The sequence below is a fragment of the Triturus cristatus genome, chromosome 4_1 (assembly GCF_964204655.1).
Source record: "Triturus cristatus chromosome 4_1, aTriCri1.1, whole genome shotgun sequence".
NCBI classification, from domain to species: Eukaryota; Metazoa; Chordata; class Amphibia; order Caudata; family Salamandridae; genus Triturus; species Triturus cristatus.
This window is the reverse complement of record NC_140585.1, coordinates 199,215,129-199,227,399: the sequence shown is the minus strand read 5'-3', so window position 1 is coordinate 199,227,399 and position 12,271 is coordinate 199,215,129. Positions and strand designations below refer to the sequence as shown.

At 46.7% G+C, this 12,271-nt stretch overlaps 1 protein-coding gene across 2 annotated transcripts in view; it reads left to right on the top strand.

Moving 5' to 3' along the window:
• Window positions 1-8,445, top strand: part of MRPL18 (mitochondrial ribosomal protein L18) — a 76,662-nt gene extending 68,217 nt beyond the window's left edge. The window contains exons 3-4 of one of the 2 annotated variants that reach the window (XM_085651883.1): window positions 3,982-4,213; window positions 6,549-8,445. In XM_085651883.1, the coding sequence (XP_085508009.1) occupies window positions 3,982-4,213; window positions 6,549-6,620 (304 nt within the window). In that variant the 3' untranslated portion in view covers window positions 6,621-8,445. The remainder of the gene's footprint in view (window positions 1-3,981; window positions 4,214-6,548) is intronic. The other variant, XM_085651881.1, reaches the window with a different exon arrangement.
• Window positions 8,446-12,271: the final 3,826 nt, after the last annotated feature.

Sequence of the window (12,271 nt, the reverse complement as noted above, 5' to 3'; positions counted from 1 at the left end):
TCACCACAGCCCACATCATTATATGGTAGCCTGCTGTAGCCATTGGCTTTTCTCGTGGTTAGCGGCAGCATTCTTCCTCTGCACATCTGCATATTTGCCTGCAAAGTAGTGTACTTGCTTGGCAGGGCTGGTGAGCCAATAGACTCAATTTCTTTATTTTGACTTTTTGTTAACTATTTTTACCTTTGCGGATGTATTTGTTTTTTTGGTGTGAGGCTTGGCAGCCCCCAACACGCACCCTACTGGGTGCCTACTTTAGATTGAGTTCTATCTAGCAAGCGGCAGCTGTGTCTTCACATAGTATTGTAGCGGCCCCTTTAAAGGAAGTGGCAGTGGCTTGGAATGCTAGCTTGTGTGATTGCATGTTTGAATTCCAGCAGAGGTGTCTGCCAATTTTTATTATGTAAACGCTGTTTTCATTTTGAGATGATTTGTTCCTGTTCTCCGTGTTCGTAAGTGCATTTCACAACAATTGTGCAATAAAAACAAATATGTATTTTCGTTTTTGGGCGAGGCATGGCAGCTCACGACATGCTGCCGCTTGCTTCAGATCTCTTGCACTCTCTTCTGTGTTCCCTGGATAGCAGGCAACAGCTTCTCTTCACATAGATGGTGTTGTTCCAACTCCCTTATTGCAAGCAAGCAGTACTTAATAGTGCCACGGATATTCCTATGCTTTGGGATATATCTGGGTGGCGGGGCTCTTGGGGAGGGAGTTTTAATCATACAGAGGAGTTTCAAATAAGTGACTATAACATTTTTTTATTACTCAAAAACACCTTTAATTCAGAAATAATTTTGTGTCTTGGCAAGATTGTGCTCTGCTTTCGAAAGCACCTTGGAGACAAAACCCCCAAAACTATGGAGAAAATTCATAGACCCTCCTCTCCTCCATGTTTTGTTGATGAATATAGATCCACTGTTTTCCCCTCCTGTGGTCTTTGATCTGTGGGTGCTGCAGAATCACACAGCTGCCCTTTAACCAGGGGCAACAGGTGGGCAATGTGCATGTGTGCCTAACTGAAATACAAGGGCTGGTACGGGACTGCATCAGAGTCTGACTTATAGCGTTCATATATTTATAGATGTGCAGACCAAACCTGAGAGACGTGACCCTGTCATGAACGTTTGTCCTCAGGTATGGCACTGCTGTGCTTCTATTTTTATGCAATTGCACGTTCCAAAGTGCAGATATTTTTCTGAATTAGTATTTAGGTTGCAGGCAGCACAGCACGGAAACAGTAACCAGCGACTTCCAATCTACAATATCTGCACCACTACCGTGAAGAAATTGTGAATTAAATATATTCTGTTTAGAAAATGCTGTCGCACAAATACAGCTGTGGCTGGTGTAAGCATAGGTTTAAGAGTGGTGTCTGTGAAACCAGCATTAGCCATGCCAGGAGGTCTGGCTTATTGGCTGTCAGTGCTTGTTTTTTTGTCATCAAAAAGGATGCATTAGGAGCAAAAAAAAGACAATATGATATGCTAGATTTTGAAAAACTTCAACTTTCCATTAAAAATTCGATTTTTTTCCCCGAAATATTTTATAGTTTTATATTAGATTTATAGATGTATTCTTCTGTATTATTTGTGTATTTTGTTACCGTTCACTTTGTAGAAATTGCATAGGCTGGGATCTCCGGTTTCCACTAGAGATTCGGCGAGGGGGGGGGGGGGTCAAACAAGTTAAAAGGTAATACTGCTTCAGTAGACTAGATAAAAAGTAATTTTCACAGCCATTGGTGGTAAACATGACTTATTTAAAAATAAAAAAATATGGAAGTGATGCACTTTAGTCATGAGCATGGTAAAATTGCTTCTTGTAAGTCAGCAAACACAAGGAGATGATGGATGAGGCGCTGAAACTTTTCAGACACTCACCCCCAGTAAAAGATCTGGGTTAAATCCATCATTGTACTTTAGCTCACTTTTCCTCCCCAGTTCAGACCCATTGGGCACAGGGTCAAGACTGATTTACACATGGCTGAGTTCAAACTGGAATGGCATGGGGAGCAATAAAACATTGTATTTTGGCCCAGATCTCTGTACTGGGGTGAGTGTATGACATGGTTCTGCATTTTGTCCATCAATTGTTCTTTTAGCTCTTGTAAGTCAGCAGCATTCAAGTGTATTTGATACAGGATCAAAGTTTGTTGTCTCAACCTTGTTTCCATTTATGTCTTAAAGGTTGTAGTTAGCATTTGAACTGACTGTTCTTTGTTTCATGACGGAGCATCCTAAGGTGTGTATTGACTGTGATAGTGAACAGTGTGGTCCTTCCGTGGACACAGGCAAATATTGACATGAACAGTATTCTTTGTAGCATAGATTATACTATTTTGGTAAAAGAATCTGGGCCTAGTCTTGGAGTCGTAAATTATCCTACCTGATAACAAGTGCTGGTGGTCCTGGACCTTCCATGGACACAACGAGGGGCAGTAGGTAATGTGTAGAGATGTCTGGCATGAGTGCATGATTGCTCTGTGTTCTGATTGACTGAGTGTTCCCGACTTCATGTGGCATCTGACTCTATGGTGTTTTGGCAACGTGCACCATGTGTGCTTTTTTTGGGGCCTAATCCATGTGTAATCTGAGTTTGCTGTTAACATGTTTGTCTGCCAGTTGCGTGCCACTCTATCTGTGCCCTTCCAATCAGTACCCTCCGGCCTAGGTCACAGAGCAAACCTGACCATGTATTTCTGAGTCCGGGATGATGGAGACGTCACATTGGGTGAATTTGACGATAGTGATGCGATTTCATTCTTACACATGAATGTATCATTGCGCACCTCAACGCCGACCTTTTCAATATTAACAAAAGTATGGAGAGCGGCCATGTTGTGCGTTAAGCAGAATGCAAAGTTTTTTAACGTTGCTGTTTGTTTCATTAAAAGCCAGTGGAGGCTGTTCAGGGCGGGATTGATGTTATTGTGTTTCAAACCCACAGATCAGGGACTCTACATAGTATTAGACTCTCTTAACTTTTAGAAGTGTATAGGCTGTTGAAATAATCCAAACCGAACATGCGCATAAGAAATCAACAGAGAGTAATCCTACGAGCGCAGGAGCATCGGCAGATGTAAGTGGTGCGATGCGGTTTTGGTAACTGCATTGTTTTTTTTTTTTGGAAGGTTGTATGGCAGTGGTCTTCAAACTGGAGGGCGTGTCCCCCTAGGGGGGCCTTAAGTGATCCCAGGACAGGGGCGCCAGGCTCTGACCAAAAGAAGCATTGTGCTGATAATAGTACTATGTTTTAAGCTGACAAAAATGAGTGGCACGAAGCCGCTCTGTGATGCTCCATTACTAACATGTCTGTCATTTATATCCTAGCTTGGAGAAGTTGTCAGAAGGGAAGGCACTCCAAATATTCTTCAAACCCCTCACCCCCACTTCGAATAGTCACACTGTGGATACTTGTACGTGTTAGTAAGGTCTGCCTGGGCAGATTAATATGTTTGGCAATCATGTATTTGATTGCATTTTCATTACGGTTACAGAGCACAACTGCACTGTTTAGATGATGTATAGACATAACTAAACATTGCCAATTTAATAAAATAATTTTGAAAAGTTCTGAGGGGGGCCGGATATTTCCCCTACATGGGGTGGGGCACAGCATAAAAAAGTTTGAAGACCACAGGTGTATGGGGTTGTAAATAGACCACTGCAAAAAAAATCCCTGATTGAGTTCTTTTCCCACCGGATTGGGGTGGTGCCTATTTCGATTGTGAAGTTAGAGGGACGGAGTTTTAGATTGACCGGTCCATGGAGCAGGATTTTTGTCTAAGCACCGCTTAGGCACAGCGCATAGTTCTACATCCACCGGGTCTCCCGTAAGAAGGCTTCGGGTCTGTCCGAGTGCTGTGATTAACAGTGTGCTGTCTCATTTAGCTGTGTCTTTCTTTTCATTTGGACAAAGAGCACCCACCATGATACTGATGCCAGAACTAAGCTCCTCTACCCCTCTTGTTCTTCCAGGTTATGCTTGCAGCGGTCGCAGAACCATGTGACGGCCTACGTGGAGCACGGCAACGGCAGTGTGGTGGTGTCCGCCTCCACCCGGGAGTGGGCCATCAAGCGGCACCTCTACAGCTGCCGAGACGTTTCCGCATGCGAGAACATCGGCCGAGTGCTGGCCCAGCGCTGCCTGGAGGCGGGGATCAGTTACATGGTCTACCAGGCCATTCCTTGGGAGTTCCAGTCCGAGTCGGCAAGTACTGGCAGCTTGTTAGCTGTCTTGTGATGGTTGTGCGTTCCCCCGACCACTGTGCTACAGATTGCAAGCCTTCATCTTTTCTTGGAGTGTATGGTGCTCTGTAAAGTTTAGGACACCTCTCTGCTAACGCACCTCACGCTAACATGTGCCAACTATATTTGTGGGAGTAAGTGTTTATCACGGACCACAGCCTCCTGTCATGGCGGCACCACTCTTCTAGTGTTTCGCAGCCTCTGCTCTGGGAGTTCTTGGAACCACACATTCTGCACTGCCCGTGCACCTGTGGGCTGTTGTGCAGCCCCCTCGACTAGGGTTCTGGTAGTAGTACTTTACGCACCCTCAAGCTGCTGCAGTTGAAGACACGTGCACATACAAACACTGCCAGCCCCACACTGTCTGTGCGCCTCCGCACTGACAGATCCTTACTGCCTTTACTATCTGCGGATGTTGCTACATATTTTACCTCCCTCTGGTGCTTGCTTCCACTGCAAGCAAAGACCTTCTGAATGTTAATCCTCCTGGGTCCTTTTCTCTGAAGCTTATGCTTCTACCAGTGTCTGTGCCAAGTCCCCTCCTTGCTTTAGATGTAGATGAGAATAGCTTGGCCATAATTGGTCAGTGTGCTAAAATGACATATTTTCTTTGGAGTTTGTGCACTGTATTACCCCCAGAACATTTAATAGGTATATATACCTCTTATGGAGACTCTTGGTTACTAAATCTGTAATGTTCCGATAGAACATCTAGTTTTTGGAAAGACTTTTGGCGGACACGCAGTAGATTACTGCTGTGATCTCTTCAATCGGAAACCGCCTTACTGCAGGTGTGGTCCCCGGGGACCAATGCATCCCAAGGCCCCCTCAATGCTCCCAGTTGTCTGTCGAACGTGCCAGGATTCCCGCTGCTTCGTTCTTAGCAAGTGTGAGATTGCTGGTCTGTACCGATCACAGTAAAAACCAAAAATAAAGTTCTAGGTACCATGATTGAATGTATCTCTGCCTCTGGCAATGAGTGGACCACATTCCTGTCTTTTGGTTTTATTCTCATGATGCTGCTCCTGATCCAGTTTAATCGAGCTCCAATAAGTACGTCCAGCCCAAACTGCACTTTATGGTCCCTTCTAGATGGAAAAACGAGCAGCCCCAAACTGGCTTCCCTTGTTGGGCATCCTCGGAAGGTGCAGGAGGCCCAGCTTGTGTCCTTTGGCACAGCAAGCAGGTGATCTATGTCTGAGTGTACCTCTTCATACTGGGGGCCCACGTCGGGGTGTACCTCTTCATACTGGGGACCAACGTCTGGGTGAACCTCTAAATATTGGGGTCCCACGTCTGGGTGAACCTCTAAATATTGGGGTCCCACGTCTGGGTGAACCTCTTCATACTGGAGACCAACGTCTGGGTGAACCTCTTCATACTGAGGTCCCACGTCTGGGTGAACCTCTTCATACTGGGGTCCCACGTCTGGGTGAACCTCTTCATACTGGGGACCAACGTCTGGTTGAACCTCTTCATATTGGGGTCCCACGTCTGGGTGAACCTCTTCATACTGGGGACCAACGTCTGGGTGAACCTCTTCATATTAGGGTCCCACGTCTGGGTGAACCTCTTCATATTGGGGTCCCACGTCTGGGTGTACCTCTTTATATTGGGGTCCCACGTCTGGGTGTACCTCTTCATTTTGGGGACCCACGTCTGGGTGTGTGCCTCTTCATATTGGGGAGCCACGCCTGCATGTACCTCTTTAAATTGGGGACCTACGTCTGCATGTAACTCTTTAAATTAGGGACCCACGTCTGCGTGTAACTCTTCATATTGATTGGTGGAACGCGTGAATTAAACGGCCATTGCTTGGGACTGCATTCCAGTCCATCATTTTTGCCCACAAACCCACACTTGAGAGACACCAGGCATGGAAATGTAACCTGGTCCTACTCCAAAAGAACAGTCCAAAATGAATTGCCAGAGGGGACCTGGTCTGGCTCGTGGATACCACGTGCCGTATCTTCCCTCCCGTGAAGCACTAGACCTATCAAAGCTATGGATCTCCTCATACCGCCCTACCAGTGCTCTCGTGATCTGCCATGAAATAACCCTATGTTATCATTGTGATGTCCACATATTAGCTATTGCACAAAATTGCACACATACAGGGCTCATTGCTCCTATTCCAGAACTGAAACCATTCCCCCAGACATTCCTTTCCTGTTGGCTGGCTCTGCTCCCTGTCCATTATTTGCCATCTTTGTCTTTCCAATATTATGATGTTTTCCTTAACAAGTAGTTTTCCTAACCGTGTGCTTTCTGTTCTTTTTGGCTGGTGCATGTCACAGGTCCAGCGCTTCCGCAACGCGATGAAGGAAGGTGGTATTGTCCTCAGCGAGCCACGACGAATACACTCATGACACCGCCTGTGGGGAGGAGAAACAATGACTCTTTAGTGGGGACACTATTTGGCGAAAGTTTTCCATCAAGAAACGACAGGATGAACATAAACCCTTGGATGATGGCGACAATGCCCGCTTAGTCAACCTTTGTGCGTTAAAGAGCACGGGTAGTAGAAAGCTACCCTCTGTCCAAAGCATATCACTAAAGGTGATTCAGGACTATATGTGCTTATTGTTTTCTATAAAAAGGAAAAAAAATATAACACATGTTTGCCTCTTGTGTGTTAACATGATTTCTCGAGATGGGCTTGTCATGCCAGGTACACGTTTGTGTGTAATTGAAAATCTTGGTTTGTGAGCTAGTGCTGCAGCTGAATGTTAGCTGTGTGCTTCCGGTTCATCCTCCTTGCTGTAACACTCTGACATCTACAATGGGTCCCACCACGCTATACCTCAGTGTAGCACTACACGGTGCTTAAATCTGCAGGGCTTCAAATGGGGTACAAGAAGTGTGGGAGGGCGTTCTCTAAAAGGGTTGTGGCTTATACATGTAAGGCTTTGACTTAAATACGCTAACTAAATTTTTGTGCTCTCAATCGTGTGCCCAGTTTTTTGGTGCAAGATTAAGTAAAACGTGAAATATAAACAGGAACTAAATCTCTGACGTGCGTTAAGTTAACGTTTTTAACTGAATTGTTCATAAATACAACTGCTTTTTGCCAGTAAAGTTAGACGTTAGGAGCTCGTTTCAATGTCCGTTTTTAATTACTAGCGGGTCTTAGAGCCGGAGAGACCCGGCCCATTTAAAGCCGCGACTATAGTCTCTTGTACTTCCATTTGCAATCATTTTTTCGGAAATAACCACATTTGGATGAGATCACTGACTGTGTGTGATTCTGTTGAGATTCTTGCCCCGCTTATTAACCAGCAGAGGTGTGTTTTTTTTTAAGTAAGCATTTTTATGTTTGTCTTATTAAATGGTGCTTATCGATTTCATTCATGCTGTATGTTCTAAAGGTATGTGAATACGCGCATGCCTTTCTAAATGCTAGGTTTTGTGACTAGAGCAGCACTTTGCAGGCGGGAGTTATGTATGATATGCGGAGTGAAACCGTTGTGCCCTGATTATCTGGTGCTGTTGAATAGATGTCCGGTCCAGTGGAAACCATTTTGGTTAGATATTTGCTGTACTGCCCTATATGTATGTCACTGCATTGCTGTTGTCACTTTTAAGGTTTATTACATCGGATCCTTTGTGCTGCAGGTACATTTAAACACAGGCTAATTAATGAAAAACAGCAGAGCATGGCGAAAAACAATTGTGTACTAAGTAGTTTTTATCAATGCTTCTGTAAAATGCCAGTGGCAAACAATTAATGTCTTTGAGAACAGGAAAAAAAAATTGGTGCATTGCAAACAATGCAAGTACAACTGTGTCTTTTGTAGCACATTTTCTGTAACAGCCATATCTAGCACACAGTGAAGCATTCTAGGATGCTGTATAGATACATTTCATGCAGCCCTTCTGCCTCGTTATTTAATATTTTTTTTAAAAATTGAATATACATTTAACATGCTTTATTAAATGAAGATGGAGGGAACTGTCAAATCAATGTGAAACGCAGAGGAAATCTTTTGCCGCTTCCTTGGTTCAAACAAATCCGATATCGCTTGGGAGGATATATCAATCCCTTTTGACACAATCTAGTTATATCAAGTATGACATATGCCCATAAATAATCTCCCGCCTCTTTTTGAAACAAACATTGGTAAAGTCAGTAGGTCCCAGCCCCAAGACTTATTGACTTTTTAAAATTCCATTAAAAGATTGCCATGTTTGAAAGCATTTGGATTTCTTTGGCGAAATCTCATTGAAAGATTGCTGCTGGATTTGTATATATATTTGGGTCTTGGAATGGTATTTGCAGGTGAAGCAGATGGCTGCATCACTTGCATGCACACAAGCGGGTGGACCTCTTGTAATGGCCATAAAACCATTTACGATGACTTAAAAAAAGTAAGAAGCAAGAGGATGCTTGGTGAGGGTTGGGACCATGTATAGTTGGGGGAGAACTGGCAACAGGAAGAGAAGTAGAGAAGCTAGCCCTTCCCATGCTATGCACAGCAAGGGCTTACGTCAATCAATCAAGTAGTATCTGTATAGCGTGGCTAATCACCCTGGTGGATATCCAGGTGCTGTGCTGCAGATATCAGTTGGAGAGCCAGGTTTTGAGTCCCTTCCTGAAGTGGTTCAGTGAGGGTGAAGTGCAGAGGTGGAGGGTGTTACAGGCTTAGGTGGCGAGGTGGGAAAAGGAGCGCTCTCTGGAGCTGCTGCTGTGGGTACAAGGTGTCTGGGTGAGGTGTGCGGAGCAGAGGTTTCTGGTCAGCTGGTGGAAGATCAGGCGATGGTAAGTAGTCAGGTCCTTTGTTGTTAAGGGCTTTGCAGGCGTACGTGAGGAGCTTGAACTAGCATCTCTTCTGTACAGGGAGCCAGTGGAGCTCTTTCAACTGCTGAGTGATGTGTGTCCTCTTGGGGAGGTTGAGGATCAGTCTGGCTGCTGCGTTTTGGATGGTCTGGAGTCTCTGCATGAGTTCGGTGTTGGTGCCCGCATAGAATGCGTTGCCATAGTTAAGCTGGCTGGTGATGAGGGCCTGCGTCACAGTTTTCCTTAAGCTGGTGGGAAGCCATCTGCAGATCTTGTGGCGAATGCGGATCGTGTGGAAGCAGGCTGAGGTGATGGTTTTGACTTAACGCTTCATGGAGAGTTCTCTGTCCAGTATGATGCCGAGGTTGCAGATGGTCTTATGGCGTGGGAGTAGGTCTGAGTTCCACTAGTCACCAGCAGTCGTACCACAGGGCAGTGGGTGCTGAAGATCAAATCTTATGTTTTTTCCGGGTGAGTTTAAGGCAGTTGTGTCTCATCCATTTCACAACGTTCTTTATGCAGTTGTGGAAGTTAGTCTTCGTCAAGGTGGGTATGCTGAAAGTGAGGGGATGAGCTGAGTCTCGTTTACGTAGGAGATGTTGTTGATGTAGTGGGATCAGAAAATGTCAGCTAAGGTGTAGTGTAGATGTTGAAGAAGGTGAAGGACTAGCCTTGAGGGGCTCTGCAGATGATGTGCTTGGATTGCGAAATGAAGGGAGGGATGCAGACTCTGGGTGCGTCCCGTGAGTAAAGATGCCATACAACTCAGTGCATCGTCGCTAATTCCAATTTGGCATAGTCTATCGATGAGTGTGTGGGGGGAGACCGTGTCGAAAGCTGTAGAGAGTTCAGAGGATAAGGGCGGCTGATTCTCTGTCAAGTAGGGCTCGGATGTCCGCAGTAGCTGCGATCAGTGCTGTCTAGGTGTTGTGGTTGGTTCTGAAACCTGATTGGGAAGAGTTAAGCAGTCTGTTTCTTTCCAGATGTTCTGTAAGTTGGAGGATGACGGCCTTCACCAGGACTTCGGTGGAGAATTGGAGGAGGGAGATAAGACACTAGTTTTGGAGCTCTTTGGGGTCTGCAGATGGTCTCTTAAGGAGGAGTGTGACCTCTGCGGGCTTCCATGCATCGTGAAAGGCAGCTGTCGATATGGAGGCGCTGAGGATGGTGGTGAGCTGGTGGCTGATATCGTTGCTTCGGAAGTTGAAGAGTCAGTGGGGGGTCTGACTGGTGATAGTTGTCTGTCTGCTAAGCTGCTCCCATGCAATTAGTGGGTGGTTGGTGGTCGAGGTAGTTGGGTTGCCGCAGAGCTCAGAGGGTTGGGAATCAAAGTTTCTGTAGATGGTTGGTATCTTGTTGAGGAAGTGGTCAGCATTGGAGTCGCAGAGTTGTGAGGGGGGATCGAGTTTTCGGTGGCTGAAAGGCAGGTGAATTCTGACAATGGTGAAGAGTTCCTTAGTTTGATTGGGGCTGGTTTCGATCTGGCGTGTCAGGCCGTCCTTTATTGCGTCTTTGAACTGGCGGTGGTAGTGGTTGAGGCTGATTTGTTGGTGGCTCGGTCGGTGTGTTTCTTGCTGGCTCACCATCTTCTTTCCAGTTGTTTACACCTGCATTTTGATGTGCTGAGTTCTGTCGTGAACCAGCTGGCTTGCTTGCTGGGTCTTTGTGTTTTGGCTGGTTTGGTGGGGATGACTTAGTGTGCATTGTTGGTGATCCAGGCATTGAAATTCTCTACTGTTTGGTCCAGGTTGGTGGTTGTGATGGGCTGAGCAGTGCTGAGGGTGTCAGTCTATTGCTGCTGGGTTACCTTGGTCCAGCTGCCTTAGGGGGTGCCATGTCGGTTGGGGGCAGTGAGTGGCAGACCAGTGAGGATGAAGTGTATGATGGATTGGTCCGTCCTGGTGAGTTCTTTGGTGTGCCTGGAATTGATTCTGCTGCTGGATGTGAAGATGGGGTCTAGCGTGTGTCCTGCTCTGTGTGTATGGATGGTGGCAATCTGCTTGAGCCCGATGTTGTCTAGTCTTTTCAGGAGGTCGTGGTGTTGGTGTCGGTGGGGTCATCCAGGTGGAAGTTGAGGTCTCCCATGTAGATGTAGTGTTCGGATTCAACAGCGAGCGTGTGTTGAATTTGGCGATGGCGTCGCTGATGCCTGTTTGTGGTCCTGGCAGTCTGTATGAGAGGGTACCTTTGACAGTGGTTTTGGCGTCGGCCTGGAGCTAGAAATTCATGTGTTCCATAATCCTGCGTGGTGTTCTTATTGGTGATGGTGCAGGTGATTGATTCCTTGTGTATGATGGTGATGCCTCCACCGTGTCTATTTTTTTTTTTTAAACCGTTTATTGCAATCTCAAATATATACAGGTATGGGCCTACAACCTTCCGGCCGGCCGCTAAAGTGAGAGAAGCAAATGACATACATACAATGAGGCACTTGGCTTTGCAGAGACGATAAAGCAGGAGGTATCAACAACGTGGGCCACATGACTCTGAGCCCACAATACGGTTTCGTTTTATACAACACAACAACATAAAACCACACCCGCAAGGCAACCCGCGATCGAAAATGACGACACGTGCTCCTCAAGTGGGGGACCCCAACCATCCAAAGAAATCCAGAGAGGGGAAGGGAAACAGATCCGGGACTGGGAGAACAATGTGCCCGGGGCTGAGGGAGGGGGTCAACTAGGGGGATGGAGCTGGTGAAGCGGGAGGCAACAACGGCGGCTCGCAAATACCCCCGCGGTAGGCGTTCCAGGGGCCCCATATCTTCACCCATGCCCCAGGCTTACCCCGCGCCACATACACCACCTTTTCTCGGAACATGCACCAATCCATGTGTTCTTTCCAGGCCGACACCGCCGGGGGCCTCTGGGATCCCCACAGTTGAGCAATGTCACGTTTAGCTATCATATATCCCAGAGTCACCCATCGCGTCTGCGGAACCGAGTAATCGGTCGGTTCCCACACATTCAGCAAGCATCTCCTCGCTTCAGGCAACAGCGCGACATGCGTAACCGCTCGCAGGACCTCATGCACACCACGCCAGAATCGCTCCACCCTCGGACATTCCCACAGAATGTGCAAAAAAGTCGCCAAAGCACCACACCCACGCTTACACAATCCATCCTCGGCATAGCCCATACGCAGAAGCCTTGGCCCCGTCATATACACCCGGTGGAGTATCTTAAGCTGGACGAAGCGAAGGCGAGCCGGGATGGCCACCTCCTTCGGAGAGGCCACCGC